General features: G+C 42.8%; 1 protein-coding gene across 1 annotated transcript in view; it reads right to left on the reverse strand.

Annotated features, from left to right (window-relative positions):
- Positions 1 to 22916, reverse strand: part of LOC134300492 (synaptopodin) — a 37718-nt gene that overhangs the window by 5573 nt on the left and 9229 nt on the right. Inside the window, exon 2 of the mRNA XM_062985122.1 lies at positions 1334 to 3369. Within this exon, the coding sequence (XP_062841192.1) occupies positions 1334 to 3369 (2036 nt within the window). The remainder of the gene's footprint in view (positions 1 to 1333; positions 3370 to 22916) is intronic.

Below are 22916 nucleotides of genomic sequence, written 5' to 3' on the forward strand. Positions count from 1 at the left end.
GGGAAATACTAATAAAAATCAAACATTATCATTATACAGTATAATTTTTAGCCGTTGCTTTATTCTGGTCAGGGTTACGGTGGTAACCACTGGGCATGATGCAGTAACACACCCCAGACAGGATGCCAATCCATCACGGGGCCTCGGCCAATCCCCCCAGATAAAGCCATTCTCTGTATGTAGACGACCAAATGCCAGATAGCACTTAAGGGAATTTAAATACATTTACATTTTCGGCATTTAGCAGACACTTTTATACAAAGTGACTTACAGTATATAGTCTAAGCAATTCAGGGTTAAGGGCCTTGATCAAGGGCCCAACAGTGGCAACCTGGCAGTGGTGGGGTTTGAACCAGCAACTTTCTGCTTACTGGTCCAGAACCTTAACAGCAAGGCTACAACCTAGCACTGGATTAAACTGGATACCAGCGGTAGTGTGCAAGCATAATTTTACTTCTGCGCCACCCGGCTGCCCCCAAACATTAACATGTGTATTGTTACAAGTCAGGTGTGTTAGTGCAAGAAATAGACACAATGTGCTCAAGGACCAGCATTATAAATATGTAAAGACAGCCTTCATTTTTAATGTTCTTTGAGTGCCCTATTAAAACTACACTATAACAGCATGGAGACTCTGCTGCCCTATTTACCCAACAGCCATACGGTATAATTACAAGTATAGAGTTAAGTGACAGCTAGGGTGTTCCCTTGCTTCTCATTTTATGCCTGTGTGCTCTTATTAAATTGCAAATCGTAGATCAGAAACTTGAGACGCCATCTGCTAAAATGCTTTAGGAGACCGTGGCAGGCTTCGACCTACAAATTTGCAAGTAAGACAAGAAAAATACTGGTTTCTGGTTTAAAAATATTCAGATCAAAATAAATCGATAAATCATGAGTGTAAGAGAGAACTGCACTGGCTTATCTAGTGACGTGAAAAACTGTGTGAGCTGAGGGTCACAAGACTTGAAAAATCCATCCAGGGCAGAACATCTGGTACCTGACGGTTATTGCGTCTTAATGCAAAACTGACAAAGTTCACTATAGCCAAACACACATCATCATTTAATTAAGAGCTAAAGGAACCTTCTGAGCCTGTAGAGACTAATAAACCTTTACGTGTGAAAATAATCTAAAGCGTTTCTAGTTTCATTTTCCTGGAACTTTCTTCTGTTTGTTCGTCAGCTAGAACTGCACAATCTGCTCGATTATTCCATGTTAAGTCTCAGCGCATGTTTTGCTTTGGTCTGTTGAGAATACAAAATGAAGAAGAACAGTAGAAAGTTTGGAAGAAGAGAAAAACAGACTAGAAGAAATAAGTTGGCTTCCAGACCTGTGGGGTAATTCCAGCCTTCTTGGCAGAAAAAGTGGGTTTTGGTGCCTGGACCCCCGACCGTGGTGAAATCACACGTTCAGAAGCTAAGCTTGACACAGATGTGGTAATGTCACTGCTTGCTGATCGGAGAGGCATCATGGGAGGGGAAAAGCAATGGGCTGACCTGTAAGCATCTGAAGAGTTGTACTGAGTCGGAAGAGAGGACTGTCCGGAAAAGGCGGATTTCATTAGTACAGGTTTGGGAGGGGGTGCCCCTTTGGGAAGGGTGCTTAGGGGATCCTTGGTTGGGTTTAGAATAAACAGTGAGGAGCTGATTTGGTAAGGCTGGTGTCGAGACAACTCCATCTCCACTCGGCTGCAGCCATTTTCCAACACCGGATTCTCCTGGACTGGAACTGGAGCTGGTACATGTGCCTGAAAGCTCCTCTTTTGAGTAGCGTGCTGGGCTTCCAGAGTCTTTGAAATCTCTGTACTGACGTTGGAGGCATTAATAATTGCCTTGACTCGGCCAGGCATGTTTGATGGATACTCCCACGAAGGAGGCAAAGACATGGTCGGAGAAGGAGATCTTCGTCTGTCTGCACTGTCGTGAACATACCTCTCCATTCTGGACTGGCGCTTGGCAAACAGATCTGCCCCCTTACCAGATGCATGGGTCAGGGCTTGCTCAGGTTTGTGCTCTACTTTTTTCTGAGTATAAGAACATTTTAGGGTTGAGGCCCACACTGGAACCTTAACCTCTTCCACAGTGCTCTCATCCTTGTCATCCTTGGCTTGAAAGTTGGAGGCCTCCGCACCGAGGGCCATCTGCTCCTCCTCCTGATGTAGCTCCGCCTGGCTCCTACCTTTACGCAGGTCATCAGTTCTTCGAACCAGAGACAGAAGGTCGGGGTTAGGGGACACCTTTGGTTTCTCTTGAAATGTGAACATAGACTTGCGGCTCGTCCTCCGAACCCGACCTTCATCCAGTAGGCCTGTGCGTATGGGTGTCTCTGACCTCCTTTCGGTCAGGAGCTGAGGGACGCAGTTGAGATGAGGAGCAGCTGGGGATGCACAGTAGGTAGGAGTTGGTGGGGGAGACATGGCTGTAGGTGGGTGAGGATCAGTTGGAACAGATGAAGGTAGACTCACGGAGGTGGGGAGAGGAGGGGTCGGGTATAAGGGAGCAGGAGGTGGAGGGGAGAACACTCGTCTGGAAGACACTGCAACATGTGGCTCCATAGGAGTTGAGAGTTGCAATTCAGAATATGTACTAGAATGTGATTCATACTGAACTGGCAGGGGAGGAGTGGAATAGGAGGGGGCGGGAGGGATATCCGGAGTGGAATTGCTAGCTCCAGCTGAATTTACCACAGCAGAGGAGAAAAAGGGCCTAGCTGTTCTGTTTGTGATGGTTGACTGCTTCGATGCTGGCGTTCCTTCTTTTCCATTATATCCAGTGCTGTGGCATATATTTGGGCTAGCTTTAGAGCCCTCATACACCCCATTAGGCTCCAGTTCCTCTTGTTCTGCTTGGTTAGGAACAGAAACAGCAAAATTGTCATCACCGCCAGTAATCTTATCTTTTCCTGCCTCTTCTTGCTCCTCAGTGATTTCCTCATCTTTCTCATTCACAGGGAGAAAATGTCTCTCTTGTACATTGTTTGGCACATTTTCCACTTTGTGTTTAACGTCCTCAGCCTCATCCATGTTATGTCCACAGTCGTGCGTTGCGTCAGATGGCTGCAAGGTTTGCGTATCGTTTTTACAGTGCTCCAAGTCTCCAAACTGGCTGTCAGTTGAACACTTCCTGTTCCATGTTAATGCACCTGAAGGTGAATCGGGTTCATTCTGGGACGACTGCTGGCCTCCTTCTTGTCCTCCGGCAACGCTTACGAGCGTAAAGGCGTTTACTCTCTGTCTGCGGCGGTTGAAAAGCTGGACGCCTTTAGAGTTGGGATTGGATGGCACGGTCAGTTGCGCTGCAATGATCTGACTTCGCGTCTGCGCCTCCTTCAGCTCTTTCTCCGACAGACTGGCGCTTCGGCCAAGATCTGAAATTAAGAAAAGCATTGCACAGAAAGGTCAGCAAAATCATGAGGAATTCAATTTCTGTACAGTGTCATCACTTATGGCTAGGGCTAACGGCACAGTTCACATCCAAGGCTTGTCAAAGAGAATTACGTGAGATGTTACTTAGCAAAGCTTGTAAATGTCCAGCTGTTGTGAACCAACTAGGATAGACTATTCACAAGCCAGTAGAGGTATATACTATTTTTAAAACCCATATAATTGTTGCTGAAACATGTGGTTCTGATTAGCAGCTCTCTAGCTTTGTAGGCTGAATTCTTTTTGGCACTGTTTTGCATTAGAGTGTCTCTTATGGAGGCCTGAGGTAAGAAGTACAAATATTTTAAAGCCTTACATGGAGATAGATTTTACCAAACTAACATTTGCATTTTTTGCCAATTTCATTTAACTCATATTGTCCTTAGTCAGTGGTTAACCGGTAAGCACCAAGGTAAGCTTGTCACTGTGCTCTATAAGAACACATCTTTATACACCGACCAGGCATAACATGTGAAGTGAATAACACTGATTATCTCTTCATCACGGCACCTGTTAGTGGGTGGGATATATTAGGCAGCAAGTGAACATTTTATCCTCAAAGTTGATGTTAGAAGCAGGAAAAATGGACGAGTGAAAGGATCTGAGCGAGTTTGACAAGGGCCAAATTGTGATGGCTAGGCGACTGGGTCAGAGCATCTCCAAAACTGCAGCTCTTGTGGGTTGTTCCCGTGCTGCAGTGGTCAGTATCTATCAAAAGTTGTCTATGGAAGGAACAGTGGTAAACCGGCGACAGGGTCATGGGCGGCTAAGGCTCATTGATGCACGTGGGGAGCGAAGGCTGGCCCGTGTGGTCCGATTCCAACAGACGAGCTACTGTAGCTCAAATTGCTGAGTAAGTTAATGCTGGTTCTGATAGAAAGGTGTCAGAATACACAGTGCATCACAGTTGCAGGGCTATTTTGATATAGTGAACGTGGCACTATACTGAACAGTAGAACAGTAAGAACATGAATGTCAGCTGTCTGTAGTGAGCAGTTCTAAACATACAAATCATAATGAATAAAGATGCAGTGGGTGTATTAAAGCTCCTCCTGACATCATTAGTGTGATTATAAGATGATAGGCAGAGTTCTATGTTTATACTGAGACACCACGCAAAATCTCCACATAATTCCACACAGATTCCCATGTGCAGAGTGTTATGCCTGGTTCACACTACAGTACACGATTTCTGCTCTGATTTTCGCTCGGCGACTGGTCGGCGCTAGATTTGCCGGCTCGGGAGCAACTCGGCGTTCGCTCGGCGATCAAAACTCGGCTCTCAATCGGTAAATGTCTATGCTGCATATATACAAATGTATAAAATATGCAATCAAAAGCAGATAGAACTATATCAGCTGTTTGTGCTTATTTCAAATCAACCAACAGAATTAACTGAACAACGACTTCACTGTCTTGTACTAGTCCAACAAAATGCTTAGTATGCTGTCTCGACATCAGATCTGATTTGACAAACACCAAAAAGGCCAAAAGTATGTGTACTCGTCTTCTAACTATTCATTTGAAAGGTTTAGCCACACATATTGCTGACATTTTGGCAACAATTTGAGCATAACTTACCCATACCACAAAAACAAGGTCCATCAAGACACAGCTTTACAGTTTTGATGTGGATTAACTCTAGTGGCCTGTAGAATTCTGATTTCAGCCCCATTAAACACCTTGGGAAGAATTAAACGTCAACTGCAAGTCAGATTTTCTTATCCAACATCATTACATCCAACATATAAATGCTCTTTGAATTGAAGGGCCTCACATCCCCACAGACACCATCCAAATTCTTCTGGTAGGCCTGTCCAGAAAATTAAAGGCTTTTAAAGCTGTGAAGTGTGGGACAACATATGAATCAATGCCCATATAAGGTTCATATTAGTGCACAGGGTTTTGGAATGAGATGTCCAACCAACTCGTGCTCAAGCGTCCACATACTTTTGGCTATCGAGTGTATCCTCTGTTAATTCACTCACTTATTCTATTCTGTGATTGTGTGCAATATGACGCACAGTACCCACATATACATACACCATAAATCTTTACCCCGGATACTGTCAAGTCATTGGCTTGTAAATCCTTTTGGCTTATGAATCAGCTTGTACTGTTTTTGTAAAGCTTTTTGATTGTATCGACTAATACTTACAGCTTTAATCAGTACTATAATGAAAAAACTAGCATTGGTCCACATCTACATTCTAAATAAATTTTAAAAAATATATGTTGACAATACATGACATAGAAATTACTAGTACACAGTGTTGACAATCCACAACAAACAAATAATAAAAACATTAAAGACCTTGTGTTAATAACTTGGAGCAAGCCGAGGCCAAACAGCCAGCTCTCTGTTGAAAAATGCCAGTGGTTGTATTGTCTGGATTTAAGAGCTCTCATTCCATGCTGTAAAGCAGAGGTCACTAACAGGCGGACCGCGGTCCGGGTCCGGACCCAGAAGCTGTCCCATACGGACCCGGACCTACAGCCAAAACAGAAAGTTATGATTTGAAACCTGACAGAGCGCTTCTATTTTAACCGGCGCAGCTTTTGTAGTCTTTACGGTAGCGGTTTAGCGGATGAGAAAACGCACACACCAATCACGTGACACCACTCAGCCAATCAAGTCTGTGCATTCCAGCCGGTAAACACAGCGACTCTACAGTGCAGACAGATGAGAGAGTTAGAGGCGAGTTACATGTGGAAAGACGGTGGAAAGAAAAAGAAAGATAACGAACGTAGAAAAAACGAAGGGAGAGATACAGACGACTGTGCCGGAGAAAGTTGAGAAAAAGACGAGTGAGACAGGAGACATGACGCTCTCCAAAAAAGAAACGTGTACAGCGAAAATACAGCATTTAATCCGTGATGGAGAGACTCATTTCTGTTCTTACTTCCCACTGGAGCACAATTTATTTTTATTTTCTCTTAATTTGATAAGAGAAAGGTTTGATAAGTTGGGGCGGTCCGGGTCCTCTCTGTGTGGAGTTTGCATGTTCTCCCCGTGTCCGCGTGGGTTTCCTTCTGTGCTCCGGTTTCCTCCCACAGTCCAAAGACATGCAAGTGAGGTGAATTGGAGACACTGAATTGTCCATGACTGTATTCAATATAAACTTGTGACCTGATGAGTCTTGTGTAATGAGTAACTACCGTTCCTGTCATGAATGTAACCAAAGTGTAAAACATGACGTTATAATCCTAATAAACAAACAGACATCTGATTTGACAGTCAGTTATTGATTACATGCAGATGTTGATACAACTACTAGGCTACTTATATATAATATACAGTATATATCAATATATATGTTATATATATACAGTATATATGTTATATACTGTATATGTTATAATATACTGTATATACAGTGTATCACAAAAGTGAGTACACCCCTCACATTTCTGCAGATATTTAAGTATATCTTTTCATGGGACAACACTGACAAAATGACACTTTGACACAATGAAAAGTAGTCTGTGTGCAGCTTATATAACAGTGTAAATTTATTCTTCCCTCAAAATAACTCAATATACAGCCATTAATGTCTAAACCACCGGCAACAAAAGTGAGTACACCTCTTAGTGAAAGTTCCTGAAGTGTCAATATTTTGTGTGGCCACCATTATTTCCCAGAACTGCCTTAACTCTCCTGGGCATGGAGTTTACCAGAGCTTCACAGGTTGCCACTGGAATGCTTTTCCACTCCTCCATGATGACATCACGGAGCTGGCGGATATTCGAGACTTTGCGCTCCTCCACCTTCCGCTTGAGGATGCCCCAAAGATGTTCTATTGGGTTTAGGTCTGGAGACATGCTTGGCCAGTCCATCACCTTTACCCTCAGCCTCTTCAATAAAGCAGTGGTCGTCTTAGAGGTGTGTTTGGGGTCATTATCATGCTGGAACACTGCCCTGCGACCCAGTTTCCGGAGGGAGGGGATCATGCTCTGCTTCAGTATTTCACAGTACATATTGGAGTTCATGTGTCCCTCAATGAAATGTAACTCCCCAACACCTGCTGCACTCATGCAGCCCCAGACCATGGCATTCCCACCACCATGCTTGACTGTAGGCATGACACACTTATCTTTGTACTCCTCACCTGATTGCCGCCACACATGCTTGAGACCATCTGAACCAAACAAATTAATCTTGGTCTCATCAGACCATAGGACATGGTTCCAGTAATCCATGTCCTTTGTTGACATGTCTTCAGCAAACTGTTTGAGGGCTTTCTTGTGTAGAGACTTCAGAAGAGGCTTCCTTCTGGGGTGACAGCCATGCAGACCAATTTGATGTAGTGTGCGGCGTATGGTCTGAGCACTGACAGGCTGACCCCCCACCTTTTCAATCTCTGCAGCAATGCTGACAGCACTCCTGCGCCTATCTTTCAAAGACAGCAGTTGGATGTGACGCTGAGCACGTGCACTCAGCTTCTTTGGACGACCAACGCGAGGTCTGTTCTGAGTGGACCCTGCTCTTTTAAAACGCTGGATGATCTTGGCCACTGTGCTGCAGCTCAGTTTCAGGGTGTTGGCAATCTTCTTGAAGCCTTGGCCATCTTCATGTAGCGCAACAATTCGTCTTTTAAGATCCTCAGAGAGTTCTTTGCCATGAGGTGCCATGTTGGAACTTTCAGTGACCAGTATGAGAGAGTGTGAGAGCTGAACTACTAAATTGAACACACCTGCTCCCTATGCACACCTGAGACCTAGTAACACTAACAAATCACATGACATTTTGGAGGGAAAATGACAAGCAGTGCTCAATTTGGACATTTAGGGGTGTAGTCTCTTAGGGGTGTACTCACTTTTGTTGCCGGTGGTTTAGACATTAATGGCTGTATATTGAGTTATTTTGAGGGAAGAATAAATTTACACTGTTATATAAGCTGCACACAGACTACTTTTCATTGTGTCAAAGTGTCATTTTGTCAGTGTTGTCCCATGAAAAGATATACTTAAATATCTGCAGAAATGTGAGGGGTGTACTCACTTCTGTGATACACTGTATATAGCAGTGATAGCTCAGTGGTTAATGTACTGGACTAGTAAACAGAAGGTTGCCGGTTCAAGCCCCGCCACCACCAAGTTGCCACTGTTGGGTCCCTGAGCAAGGTCCTTAACCCTCAGTTGCTCATCGTGTTCAGCTCATTGTGTAAGTCGCTTTGGATAAAAGCGTCTGCTGAAAATGTAAATATATATATACAGTGTATCACAAAAGTGAGTACACCACTCACATTTCTGCAGATATTTAAGTATATCTTTTCATGGGACAACACTGACAAAATGACACTTTGACACAATGAAAAGTAGTCTGTGTGCAGCTTATATAACAGTGTAAATTTATTCTTCCCTCAAAATAACTCAATATACAGCCATTAATGTCTAAACCACCGGCAACAAAAGTGAGTACACCCCTAAGAGACTACACCCCTAAATGTCCAAATTGAGCACTGCTTGTCATTTTCCCTCCAAAATGTCATGTGATTTGTTAGTGTTACTAGGTCTCAGGTGTGCATAGGGAGCAGGTGTGTTCAATTTAGTAGTACAGCTCTCACACTCTCTTATACTGGTCACTGAAAGTTCCAACATGGCACCTCATGGCAAAGAACTCTCTGAGGATCTTAAAAGACGAATTGTTGCGCTACATGAAGATGGCCAAGGCTACAAGAAGATTGCCAACACCCTGAAACTGAGCTGCAGCACAGTGGCCAAGATCATCCAGCGTTTTAAAAGAGCAGGGTCCACTCAGAACAGACCTCGCATTGGTCGTCCAAAGAAGCTGAGTGCACGTGCTCAGCGTCACATCCAACTGCTGTCTTTGAAAGATAGGCGCAGGAGTGCTGTCAGCATTGCTGCAGAGATTGAAAAGGTGGGGGGTCAGCCTGTCAGTGCTCAGACCATATGCCGCACACTACATCAAATTGGTCTGCATGGCTGTCACCCCAGAAGGAAGCCTCTTCTGAAGTCTCTACACAAGAAAGCCCGCAAACAGTTTGCTGAAGACATGTCAACAAAGGACATGGATTACTGGAACCATGTCCTATGGTCTGATGAGACCAAGATTAATTTGTTTGGTTCAGATGGTCTCAAGCATGTGTGGCGGCAATCAGGTGAGGAGTACAAAGATAAGTGTGTCATGCCTACAGTCAAGCATGGTGGTGGGAATGCCATGGTCTGGGGCTGCAAGAGTGCAGCAGGTGTTGGGGAGTTACATTTCATTGAGGGACACATGAACTCCAATATGTACTGTGAAATACTGAGCAGAGCATGATCCCCTCCCTCCGGAAACTGGGTCGCAGGGCAGTGTTCCAGCATGATAATGACTCCAAACACACATCTAAGACGACAACTGCTTTATTGAAGAGGCTGAGGGTAAAGGTGATGGACTGGCCAAGCATGTCTCCAGACCTAAACCCAATAGAACATCTTCGCGCTCCTCCACCTTCCGCTTGAGGATGCCCCAAAGTCTCGAATATCCGCCAGCTCCGTGATGTCGTCATGGAGGAGTGGAAAAGCATTCCAGTGGCAACCTGTCAAGCTCTGGTAAACTCCATGCCCAGGAGAGTTAAGGCAGTTCTGGGAAATAATGGTGGCCACACAAAATATTGACACTTCAGGAACTTTCACTAAGGGGTGTACTCACTTTTGTTGCCGGTGGTTTAGACATTAATGGCTGTATATTGAGTTATTTTGAGGGAAGAATAAATTTACACTGTTATATAAGCTGCACACAGACTACTTTTCATTGTGTCAAAGTGTCATTTTGTCAGTGTTGTCCCATGAAAAGATATACTTAAATATCTGCAGAAATGTGAGGGGTGTACTCACTTTTGTGATACAGTGAGTACACCCCTCACATTTCTGCAGATATTTAAGTATATCTTTTCATGGGACAACACTGACAAAATGACACTTTCACACAATGAAAAGTAGTCTGTGTGCAGCTTATATAACAGTGTAAATTTATTCTTCCCTCAAAATAACTCAATATACAGCCATTAATGTCTAAACCACCGGCAACAAAAGTGAGTACACCCCTTAGTGAAAGTTCCTGAAGTGTCAATATTTTGTGTGGCCACCATTATTTTCCAGAACTGCCTTAACTCTCCTGGGCATGGAGTTTACCAGAGCTTCACAGGTTGCCACTGGAATGCTTTTCCACTCCTCCATGACGACATCACGGAGCTGGCGGATATTCGAGACTTTGCGCTCCTCCACCTTCCGCTTGAGGATGCCCCAAAGATGTTCTATTGGGTTTAGGTCTGGAGACATGCTTGGCCAGTCCATCACCTTTACCCTCAGCCTCTTCAATAAAGCAGTGGTCGTCTTAGAGGTGTGTTTGGGGTCATTATCATGCTGGAACACTGCCCTGCGACCCAGTTTCCGGAGGGAGGGGATCATGCTCTGCTTCAGTATTTCACAGTACATATTGGAGTTCATGTGTCCCTTAATGAAATGTAACTCCCCAACACCTGCTGCACTCATGCAGCCCCAGACCATGGCATTCCCACCACCATGCTTGACTGTAGGCATGACACACTTTTCTTTGTACTCCTCACCTGATTGCCGCCACACATGCTTGAGACCATCTGAACCAAACAAATTAATCTTGGTCTCATCAGACCATAGGACATGGTTCCGGTAATCCATGTCCTTTGTTGACATGTCTTCAGCAAACTGTTTGCGGGCTTTCTTGTGTAGACACTTCAGAAAAGGCTTCCTTCTGGGGTGACAGCCATGCAGACCAATTTGATGTAGTGTGCGGCGTATGGTCTGAGCACTGACAGGCTGACCCCCCACCTTTTCAATCTCTGCAGCAATGCTGACCGCACTCCTGCGCCTATCTTTCAAAGACAGCAGTTGGATGTGACGCTGAGCACGTGCACTCAGCTTCTTTGGACGACCAACGCGAGGTCTGTTCTGAGTGGACCCTGCTCTTTTAAAACGCTGGATGATCTTGGCCACTGTGCTGCAGCTCAGTTTCAGGGTGTTGGCAATCTTCTTGTAGCCTTGGCCATCTTCATGTAGCGCAACAATTCGTCTTTTAAGATCCTCAGAGAGTTCTTTGCCATGAGGTGCCATGTTGGAACTTTCAGTGACCAGTATGAGAGAGTGTGAGAGCTGTACTACTAAATTGAACACACCTGCTCCCTATGCACACCTGAGACCTAGTAACACTAACAAATCACATGACATTTTGGAGGGAAAATGACAAGCAGTGCTCAATTTGGACATTTAGGGGTGTAGTCTCTTAGGGGTGTACTCACTTTTGTTGCCGGTGGTTTAGACATTAATGGCTGTATATTGAGTTATTTTGAGGGAAGAATAAATTTACACTGTTATATAAGCTGCACACAGACTACTTTTCATTGTGTGAAAGTGTCATTTTGTCAGTGTTGTCCCATGAAAAGATATACTTAAATATCTGCAGAAATGTGAGGGGTGTACTCACTTTTGTGATACACTGTATATATACAGTGTATCACAAAAGTGAGTACACCCCTCACATTTCTGCAAATATTTTATTATATCTTTTCATGGGACAACACTATAGAAATAAAACTTGGATATAACTTAGAGTAGTCAGTGTACAACTTGTATAGCAGTGTAGATTTACTGTCTTCTGAAAATAACTCAACACACAGCCATTAATGTCTAAATGGCTGGCAACATAAGTGAGTACACCCCACAGTGAACATGTCCAAATTGTGCCCAAAGTGTCAATATTTTGTGTGACCACCATTATTATCCAGCACTGCCTTAACCCTCCTGGGCATGGAATTCACCAGAGCTGCACAGGTTGCTACTGGAATCCTCTTCCACTCCTCCATGATGACATCACGGAGCTGGTGGATGTTAGACACCTTGAACTCCTCCACCTTCCACTTGAGGATGTGCCACAGGTGCTCAATTGGGTTTAGTCCATCACCTTTACCTTCAGCTTCCTCAGCAAGGCAGTTGTCATCTTGGAGGTTGTGTTTGGGGTCGTTATCCTGTTGGAAAACTGCCATGAGGCCCAGTTATCGAAGGGAGGGGATCATGCTCTGTTTCAGAATGTCACAGTACATGTTGGAATTCATGTTTCCCTCAATGAACTGCAGCTCCCCAGTGCCAGCAACACTCATGCAGCCCAAGACCATGATGCTACCACCACCATGCTTGACTGTAGGTAAGATACAGTTGTCTTGGTACTTCTCACCAGGGCGCCGCCACACATGCTGGACACCATCTGAGCCAAACAAGTTTATCTTGGTCTCGTCAGACCACAGGGCATTCCAGGAGTCCATGTTCTTGGACTGCTTGTCTTCAGCAAACTGTTTGCGGGCTTTCTTGTGCGTCAGCTTCCTTCTGGGATGACGACCATGCAGACCGAGTTGATGCAGTGTGCGGCGTATGGTCTGAGCACTGACAGGCTGACCTCCCACGTCTTCAACCTCTGCAGCAATGCTGGCAGCACTCATGTGTTTATTTTTTAAAGCCAACCTCTGGATATGACGCCGAACACGTGGACTCAACTTCTTTGGTCGACCCTGGCGAAGCCTGTTCCGAGTGGAACCTGTCCTGGAAAACCGCTGTATGACCTTGGCCACCATGCTGTAGCTCAGTTTCAGGGTGTTAGCAATCTTCTTATAGCCCAGCCCATCTTTGTGGAGAGCAACAATTCTATTTCTCACATCCTCAGAGAGTTCTTTGCCATGAGGTGCCATGTTGAATATCCAGTGGCCAGTATGAGAGAATTGTACCCAAAACACCAAATTTAACAGCCCTGCTCCCCATTTACACCTGGGACCTTGACACATGACACCAGGGAGGGACAACGACACATTTGGGCACAATTTGGACATGTTCACTGTGGGGTGTACTCACTTATGTTGCCAGCTATTTAGACATTAATGGCTGTGTGTTGAGTTATTTTCAGAAGACAGTAAATCTACACTGCTATACAAGCTGTACACTGACTACTCTAAGTTATATCCAAGTTTCATGTCTATAGTGTTGTCCCATGAAAAGATATAATGAAATATTTGCAGAAATGTGAGGGGTGTACTCACTTTTGTGATACACTGTATATATATATATATATATATATATATATATATATATATATATATATATATATACTGTATATATATAACATTCCGGACCTTTGCTTCAAGAAATTTTCTCTAACTGGACCTCTTTAAATTTTAGTTGAATACCCATGCTGTAAAGCATTTCCTTTAGCATGCAGCTCTACTCCCTCACTTAGCATTCCTGAACTGCCGAGAGAACTTCCCACTTCGGTCTGTGGGTTTCAGCTTAATATCGCCCCTCACATACCCGCCGAGCTACACTGATGTCCTAACACATATTAACACAACACGCTGCACTTAAAATTCCTTCAACTTTGACCCCAATATTTCAGTATTATTATAACTTTCAAAGCATTATTGCGCAGCTTTAACTCGCACAACAATCACCTCCATTCTTCATTCAAGCTGCGCTTTAAAAATTCTCCAAAAAGTTGCAGAGATTACCATTTTAGATTGTGGTTAAAGTGCTCGGGTGGTGCAGCTGTCTGTTATTCTAGCCCACAATCGCTGAGATCCAGGTTTGATTCTTAGTGGTGCTATCAGCCACCCAGGAGTCTACACAGTCATGAATGTCTGAGGTGATGGCTAAAGGCCCGCGATGGATCGGTGCCTTATCCATGGTGTTCATGCCTTGTACCTATTGTTTTCTAGTGGAGCTCACCAGGATAAAGCAGATGATGAAATGAGATTTAAGCTGTTTTGTGCAAATGTTGCCTGTATTGTCATAACTTCTTTTGTTTATGCTGCTCCCGGATTTGTTGGGGTCACAACAGCTGATCATTCTGGTTATTTTTTACTATTATTTACTATATATTTTACTATATATTTTTTTCATTTAATTGTCATCAACCCCTTTACCCTAGACAGGGTTGCGGCAAATCCGATTTTACCAGGAAACACTGGAAGCGAAGGAATACCTTTAATGGGGTACCACAGGGCTCCGCCATTCCCACCTCAACCAATCATGCCTGACCAGCGATAGCAGCAAACCTGGACATGGCGAATAGACATCAAATTCAGGTCTCAGTGGTGGTGCGCTAGCGACTGTTGCACCAACTGAGCACCCTTATAGTTTTTATTATTTCCATCAACTATTTTATCCTGGTCAGAGTTGCAGCAGGCCTAATTCTACCAGGAAACACTGGGCTTATGCAGGAATACCCTGGGTAGGGTGCCAATACATTATAGGGCTTTAAACCCCCTGTCCCAGACATAGCCAATCACGTTTGTGTAGACACCTATCCGGACAGCCAATAGCATTGCTGAAATTCCGGTTTAGTGGTGGGCTAGCATAATAGACTGCTGTGCCACCCAAACACCCCTTTTTCTTCTTCTTTTTCCTCTTATTATTATTATTATTATTATTAATAAATACATTCACATCAAGAACAAAAAATCTAATGCTAAGAAATATAATTTTATTAAAATCCTGAAATGCAGAACACCCCCAATGACATAACTGGACTCATACTGACTATTTAAGTGTTTAACTGGAACACTGTAAACACAGTCTGTGTCTTAATAGAGCTTGAACTAATTGTGCATGTTCCACTGTGAGAGAAGACGCGTTCATCTTGAAATCTGTGGGTCTGGCAGGGCGCTTTCTAAGCATATTTGTCAGTCCACCAATATTCTTTCAGCACTTACTTCGAGTTATTTGTTGCATTAAAATCAATGGCAGCACTTAAATATTTTACTGAGAATTTTATGACTAGATCTGTCAGACTCATAGAGATTTAACATCAAGCAAGGCAAATACGTCTGTTTAATCTGTGATGCATTCAGGCAGAGAGAACTCTGTCATCCGGACTGGAAATTGCCTCATTGTCAGTCTTCACCATTTTCCATGATCCTACTACACAAACTATGTACCTTGTGCTTCTTATTAGGACAAGGGATCTTGTGACATGTGGGAGCACACAGGTGCACAGACGTGATTTAAACAAAGCAGTAAAACGTAGAACCTGGGATTTAAAACAACCTAAACCCAGGAAGACAGCGAGAGAAAGATGAATAAGACTGAGACCACATAAAACCTGTGAATGTAATGCACTCACACGCAGAACATTTCACCACGACCATAAGCCCTATCATTTAAAGTTTCAAGTTTATTTTTTCTCATTTTCTTTCTGCACTTGCAGTGATGAAGTGTTTCATTTTCACTCTTTGTAGATTTAGAAACTTGTAATATACCGAAAGATTAGATATCCAGGGTCTACAATTTTCAATTTCCTCTTTTATATTTCCAAACATTGTAAAACAAGTTTTGGTTACATATGTGCCAGACAGACTGCTTTTCACCCAGTTAAACCCAGTTAAACAGAACCAGTCTGGCAATATGAAGCAAGCTAGAAAGTCTTAAAACGCAGTCTATAGAGATTAAAATATTGATGTATAGCAAAGTCATTACACTTGCAGCATTTCAGACGCCTTTATCCAAATATATACAACCTAAGCAGTAGAAGTTTAAGAGATTTGCTCAAGAGTCCAATAGTGGCAACCTGGCAACCTTGTGATCACTGGTCCAGTACCTTAACCACTGAGCTACCACTGTCATTAAAATTTACTGAAAAGGGAAAGGGTCTGGAAAGGCTCTATGACTCCAAAATACAACAGTACGAGCACTTATCCACAAAAGAAAAAAATTTAACCCTGGTGATACTTCCAAGGAGAGGCTGGCCTACCCAATTTTCACCAAGAACGCAACAACTACTCATCTAGGAGGTTACAAACGAACCCATACAAACATCCAAAGACCTGCAGGTCTCGCTGACTGTAATTAGTCAACATTTAACCCACAAGCTATCAGCATCCCATTAAAATAATAGACACATCACTTAGTTTCATATCAACTCATCGTCATACTTTATGCAAAGTGTAACATGCAGTTAGACTTCATACTAACACCAAACCGCTTCACCGCTTCTGATGTATAAAAAACGTTTTCCTGTTTGGGGTTAGAAACTACACGCGTCTGTACACATAGCTGGCACACTGAAAATGGGTCGAGGTGAGTTTCAAATGTTGGAAATGACTTGAAATGACATTTTTAACTGACAACTATAATTGAATCTAAATGAGTGTTCTCGGCTTTTGGTTAACTGGATAACCACTGACATTCTTATTTGGTATGTTTGTAAGAGAGAGTGGGCAGGGTATTGTATGATAAGGACGACCACATGACACCGTTGTGGTCCACAAGTATGGTAAAAAGACTAATTTTCAGGTCCTTGGACAAAGGTTTGTAACATAGGGTGCCAATTCTTGCTTTACATTTACATTTTCTGCATCTATCCAAAGCGACTTACAGTACTGTGACAGTATACTGTCTAAGCAGTTGAGGGTTAAGGTTGCCCAACAGTGGCAACCTGGCAGTGGTGGGGTTTAAACCAGCAAACTTTCGATTACTAGTCCAGAACCTTACCTGCTAGGCTACAACTTGCTTGATACTAGACTTCAGCTGCTCAACGGCCTGTGATCGTTATTATCTGATTCTCTTCTTCATGATGCACCAATTTTTAACTGGAGACAGATCTGGACTGCAGGCAGGCCAGTCAGGCACATACACTCTGTGTCTGAGAACTGAATATTTACTCACTCACTCACTTTCTTAATTGCTTATCCAATCAGGGTCGCGGGGGGTGCCGGAGCCTATCCCAGCTTTTTTTCAATGGGTGCAAGGCACACAGTAACACCCTGGATGGGGCAACAGTCCATCGCAGGACAACTGAAAATTTAATGTACTTTTTTTTTTACTTGTATTTAGCCCCTGTCTAATTTTTTGAGTGTGTTGCAGGTATTCATTTCATTGTTGTTTTTGAAATACAGGCAAGTTATTCAGTGAAAAGTCAATAATCTTCTATTAATAAACTGATAAACAACTGATGGTGGGTCGGAGTGAGTGCTGGTGAAACCCAAACCAACAGCTGAAGGGACTTGATCAGTATAGTTGCTAAACACATAAATGCAGTGATGTGCCCATACTGATATTCACTGTTACCATACTGCTTATTGCAGTATGTTGGCGCAGCAGGTAGTGTGGGTGCCGCACAGCTTCAGAGTCCTGGGGGCCCGGCTTAGAATCAGTCACTGTCTGTGAGAAGTTTCAGCCACAACAAATATGAACAGGTGCAATAAATCAGTTGTATATAAGAAAGTATAAGTTTTCAACTTTGCAGCAACAGTTTAGGGAAGGCTTCTTCCTGTTCCGGCATGACTGTGCCCCTATATACGAAGCAAGGTCTATAAATGAAACTCCAGAGACCTGCAAAGACTTTGGACTGAAATGGAACATCACTTTCTTGACCAACAACAGTGTTCAACCACATAAATGCTCTTCTGACTAGATGAACACTAATCCCCACAGACATATTTCAAAAACCTGTGAGAAGCCTACCCATAAGAGTGGCTGTTTCTATTCCTAAAACAATCACATATAGGTCACTCAATTTTTTCTGGATTTTCTCCCACCAAGGTTCAAGGTCCAACCGCACCAAGGTGTAGGTGAATGAGTGAGTATTTAAAGGACCCCCCGCGACCCTCATCAGTATGAAACGGTTACTGAAGAACTGCACTTTGCCAGCCAGAACCACTAGATTCAAGAGAGATTCAAGAGTTTTATTGTCATGTGCACAGAAAAACCAGCAGTTACACTGTACAATGAAACTCTTACTTTGTTCGTCCTCCAAACGTCAAAGTATTATACATAAAAACAAAAATTAAACTAACACAATAAAAAACTTGGTATAAAAACTTTTTAAATATAAACTTAAACTATAAAAACTTTTATATACAATGAGTAAAAATAGAAATAAAAGTAAACTAAGGTAGTAAAAAAAAGGCACATAGCAGCCGTTGTTTAAGGTGCAGAAATATTTTGCAATGTTTAAGAATGCAGGACTGTAAAACCATCTGAACTAAGCCGAGCAGCCTTGTGGAAAATAAAATGTACAGAAATATCCATCAGGCTGTCCAAACACCAAGGTTTGTGGTCAGACTTTTACAGCATTTGATCCATAGCGACTTACAGTACTGTGACAGTATATTGTCTAAGCAATTGAGGGTTAAGGGCCCAACAGTGGCAACCTGGCAGTGGTGGGGCTTGAACCAGCGACCTTTCGATTACTAGTCCAGTACCTTAACCACTAGGCTACACCTGTCCAACCCACAGTTTAACTGTTTACAATGCTCTAATAACTTTTAAGCTTGTTTAACCTATTTATTCTACAAATAAAATACATGTAGTTGTTTTATAGCTTGTATTGAATGTAACCGTTGAGCAAACCTGACTGAACGTGACGTCTCAGATAACCACCGTTTAACTGCACACCGACCGTTAATGACAGTTAACGGTTTTTGTTGTTGTTGTTTAAACACTGAATCGTCTATATAACAGACTAGACTAGAAAACCGTAAAAATTTCGAATTAAAACAAAGTTTAAGTCTTTCTTACCGTCATGACTGATAAACTCTCTCTCTCTCTCTCTCTCTCTCTGTCTGTCTGTCAGCTCTGAGCTAGACTGAGCCCTGTTCCGTTATATACGAGTTTTTAAAGGCGCTCGCATCTTTTCCCGCCTCCTTTTAGCGGCTCGAGCTCGGCTCGTGTTTCCCTGATGATGAACGGTCGCGCGCCAGGCAGCTCCACATACACACACACACACACACACACACACACACACACACACACACACTGAGCACTTTATTAGGTACACCTATCTGGTAAATATACTCTACATATACTATATACGGTGCAGTTGTAGCCTAGTGGTTAAGGTACTGGACTAGTAATCCAAAGGTTGCTGTTTGTTTGTTTATTAGGATTTTAACGTCATGTTTAACACTTTTTGGTTACATTAATGACAGGAAACGGTAGTTTTATCTTCACACAAGGTTCATCAGTTCACAAGGTTATATTGAACACAGTCATGGACAATTTAGCATCTCCAATTCACCTCACTTGCACGTCTTTGGACTGTGGGAGGAAACCGGAGCTCCCGGAGGAAACCCACGCAGACACGGGGAGAACATGCAAACTCCACACAGAAAGAACCCGGGCCGCCCCACCTGGGGATCGAACCCGGGACCTTCTTGCTGTGAGGCGACAGCGCTACCCACTTAGCCACCGTGCCGCCCCAAATATACTCAATATGGTTCAAGCCAGGTTGCCAACTGTTGGGCCCTAGAGGAAGGCCCTTAACCCTCAGTTGCTTAAAAGCGTCTGCTAAATGCTGAAAATGTAAATACACACAAATCTATTGGGACACCGCTTCTAATTTTATGAATGCATGTGTTTCAGCCACAGCAAATATTAACAGGTGCATTAAATCAACTGTATAAAGGTAAGTATATGCTTCCAACTTTGCAGCAACAGTTTAGGGAAGGCCCTTTTCTGTTCCAGCATGACTGCTCCTGTGCACAAAACAAGTTCTTTAAAGAGATGAAGACAATCTTGTTTTAAATAAACTCTATTTAAATTTTCGGCACATAGCAGACACTTTTATCCAAAGCGACTTACACTATTCAAACACGCTTCTTAGACAGCGATTCCATCGGGTTTCGCATTTAAATAAAAACACTTGTGCAAGTTTATACAAGTTAAAAATCAGTAATAATTTATTTACGTTTGAAAATAACTCCGTTCGTTTCCCCGCACCGTCAGCCATGTTTTTTTTTTTTTTCTGTGAGAGAAGAGCTGCCGCACTGAATGCTGGGATTGCCTTGATCACTAAGGACACTTCCGATGCTCCCTCGTTCTTGAGTCAAAATTAATGCAAGTAATTAATCAGTTGAAAGTGGCGAACGAATCCTTTTCCCTATTGTGACAGGCATGATAACCTCGGGGTTGCCCGTCCTTTCTTAACGATGTCCAGCTTTTCTTGAAAAGTCCGTCTTGAAAATGGGTTTGTAAGCAAATCTGCGACCAAATCCATTTCTTCTCCCCCTTCAGCCATTGTGGGTTGATAAAACAGCTTAAATCAAGAAAAATATATTTTCGCGTGTGCAAGTCACTACAAATAAAGTTAGTTAAATCTGACACTTTATGTTCTTTAACCATCCAATCAGAGGACTTAAAACGCCAACGTAATTGCACGCCTGCTAGATGACCTTGGCAACGGCAACTCAAAATCTGATTGGTTAAAGTATCGATTTCATTGCCATTTATTTTAGGCTAGAGGCGCCCGCACTACTGATTTTGGCCCTCACGGTCCACCACTGCTATATACATATACTATACACAGGGCAGTTGTAGCCTAGTGGTTAAGATACTGGACTAGTAATCCAAAGGTTGCTGGTTCAAGCCCCACCACTAACAAGTTGCCACTGTTGGGCCCTTGAGCAAGGCCCTTAACCCTCAATTGCTTAGACAATATACTGTCACAGTACTGTGAGTCGCTTTGGATAAAAGCGACCACTAAATGCTGAAAATGAAAATGTAAATATACTCAAGACTATTGGGACACCGCTTCTAATTTTTAAATTAATGTGTTTCACCCACAGCCAATATAAACAGGTGCATTAAATCAACTGTATAAAGGTAAGTATATGCTTCCAACTTTGCAGTAACAGTTTAAGGAAGGCCCTTTCCTGTTCCAGCATGACTGTGCCCCTGTGCACAAAACAAGTTCTTTAAAGACATGAAGACAATCTTAAAGAAACTCCATTTACATTTTCAGCATTTAGCTGACACTTTTATCCAAAGCGACTTACAGTACTGTGACAGTATGTTACCTAAGCAATTGAGGGTTAAGGGCCTTGCTCAAGGGCCCAACAGTGGCAACCTGGCAGTGGTGGGGCTTGAACCAGTGACCTTTGGATTACTAGTCCAGTACCGCTAGGCTACAACTGCCCTGCAACTCCAGTGGCCTGCACCTCAGCCTCACTGAACAGCTATGGAATACTTATTTATACAGTATTTATGGCATTAAGCAGACATTTTTATCCAAAGTGACTTGCATGTGTGACTGTATACATTTCAAGCAGTTAAGAGTTAGGGGCCTCGCTCAAGGGCCCAACAGTGGCAACCTGGCAGATGTGGGGCTTAAACCAGTGACCTTCAGATTACTAGTTCAGTACCTTAACTGCTGAGCTACCTCTGCCTGAATGAACTGGAACATCAGTTCATCAGTTTAGACTTTCTTGACCAACATCAGTGCCCAGCCATGCACAGCTATTTTGACTAGATAAACACAAATCCCCACAGACATATTTCAACGACTTGTGAGAAACCTACTCATAAGAGTGGCTGTTTCCATACCTGAAACGATCACATAGAGGTCACTCTATTTTAATATAATTTGCTTTTGAAACAGGATGTCTTGTGGTCGGGTGTCCAAATAAAGAACAAGAGTTCTTCAAAAAGTTTCCACACTTTTTTAAACTCTATTTATTAAGAATTTCAAAAACAAATGACATCATTTTTCTACATAATCACCTTCTGATGCATTTTTCCAACTTTTTAATTCCATCAGCAAAAAATGTTTTTGGTTGAGCGCGTAGCCACTGATGCAGCACTGCTTTCACATCATCATCACATGAAAATCTTCTTCCCCTTAAAGCTTCTTTGAGTATCTAAATCCGGACTATAAGCGTCTCTCAGACACGACCGATTACTACTCCTCCCACCATCACCGTTTCCAACCAAAATATGATGTATGAAGATCCCTCATACTTTAGGCCATAGTGTACATTGATAGATTAGTTTACCAACTTCGTCTACCATACAGTGAACTTTGTGGTTACACAATTACTGACTGTAGCTTATCTGTTGCTCTGTACATGACACTAACATGAAAATAACATGGTAGTTTGTGTTGTTCTGGTATGAGTGAATAACATGCAGCAGTGTTGTTGGGACTTTTAAACACTTCAGTGATAATGCTGGAAGGATAGTGCTCCAATCAAAACTATAAATCCAGCAGCACCCTGTGCTCAGACTGTATCTACTGATAAAAGACAAGAGGAAGATAAACACATTGTGCATAAAACATAAACAACAAAAAATCCCAACAACACAGTTGCGCCTGCTACACTCATTCCACAACACACACTACCATGTTAGGTCACTGCAGGGCTATGAGTTCTTCAACACCCATCATCTAGTGAGTGTCTCTTTTTATTGATAAATAGGAGGTGGTGACAAAGTGTACACAGCAACAGATGAGCTACATTCAGTAATTGAATACCCAAATATGAATCTGTCTGGTAGGTATAGATAATTGTACCTAATAGCAGATAAGTGTATCTAATGAAGAGCTCAATAAGTGTATTTTTGATGTGAAGCACCTCACGAATCTGACTTGATACCCAACCAGTCACTCATTTGTACCAGGTTGAAGTTTCTCCACAAGAGGGAGCTGTTAGCACAGTTTTGACATACTTTATTTTTACCTTTTTCACATTAAATTTGT

The sequence above is a fragment of the Trichomycterus rosablanca genome, chromosome 1 (genome assembly GCF_030014385.1).
Source record: "Trichomycterus rosablanca isolate fTriRos1 chromosome 1, fTriRos1.hap1, whole genome shotgun sequence".
Classification (NCBI taxonomy): domain Eukaryota; kingdom Metazoa; phylum Chordata; class Actinopteri; order Siluriformes; family Trichomycteridae; genus Trichomycterus; species Trichomycterus rosablanca.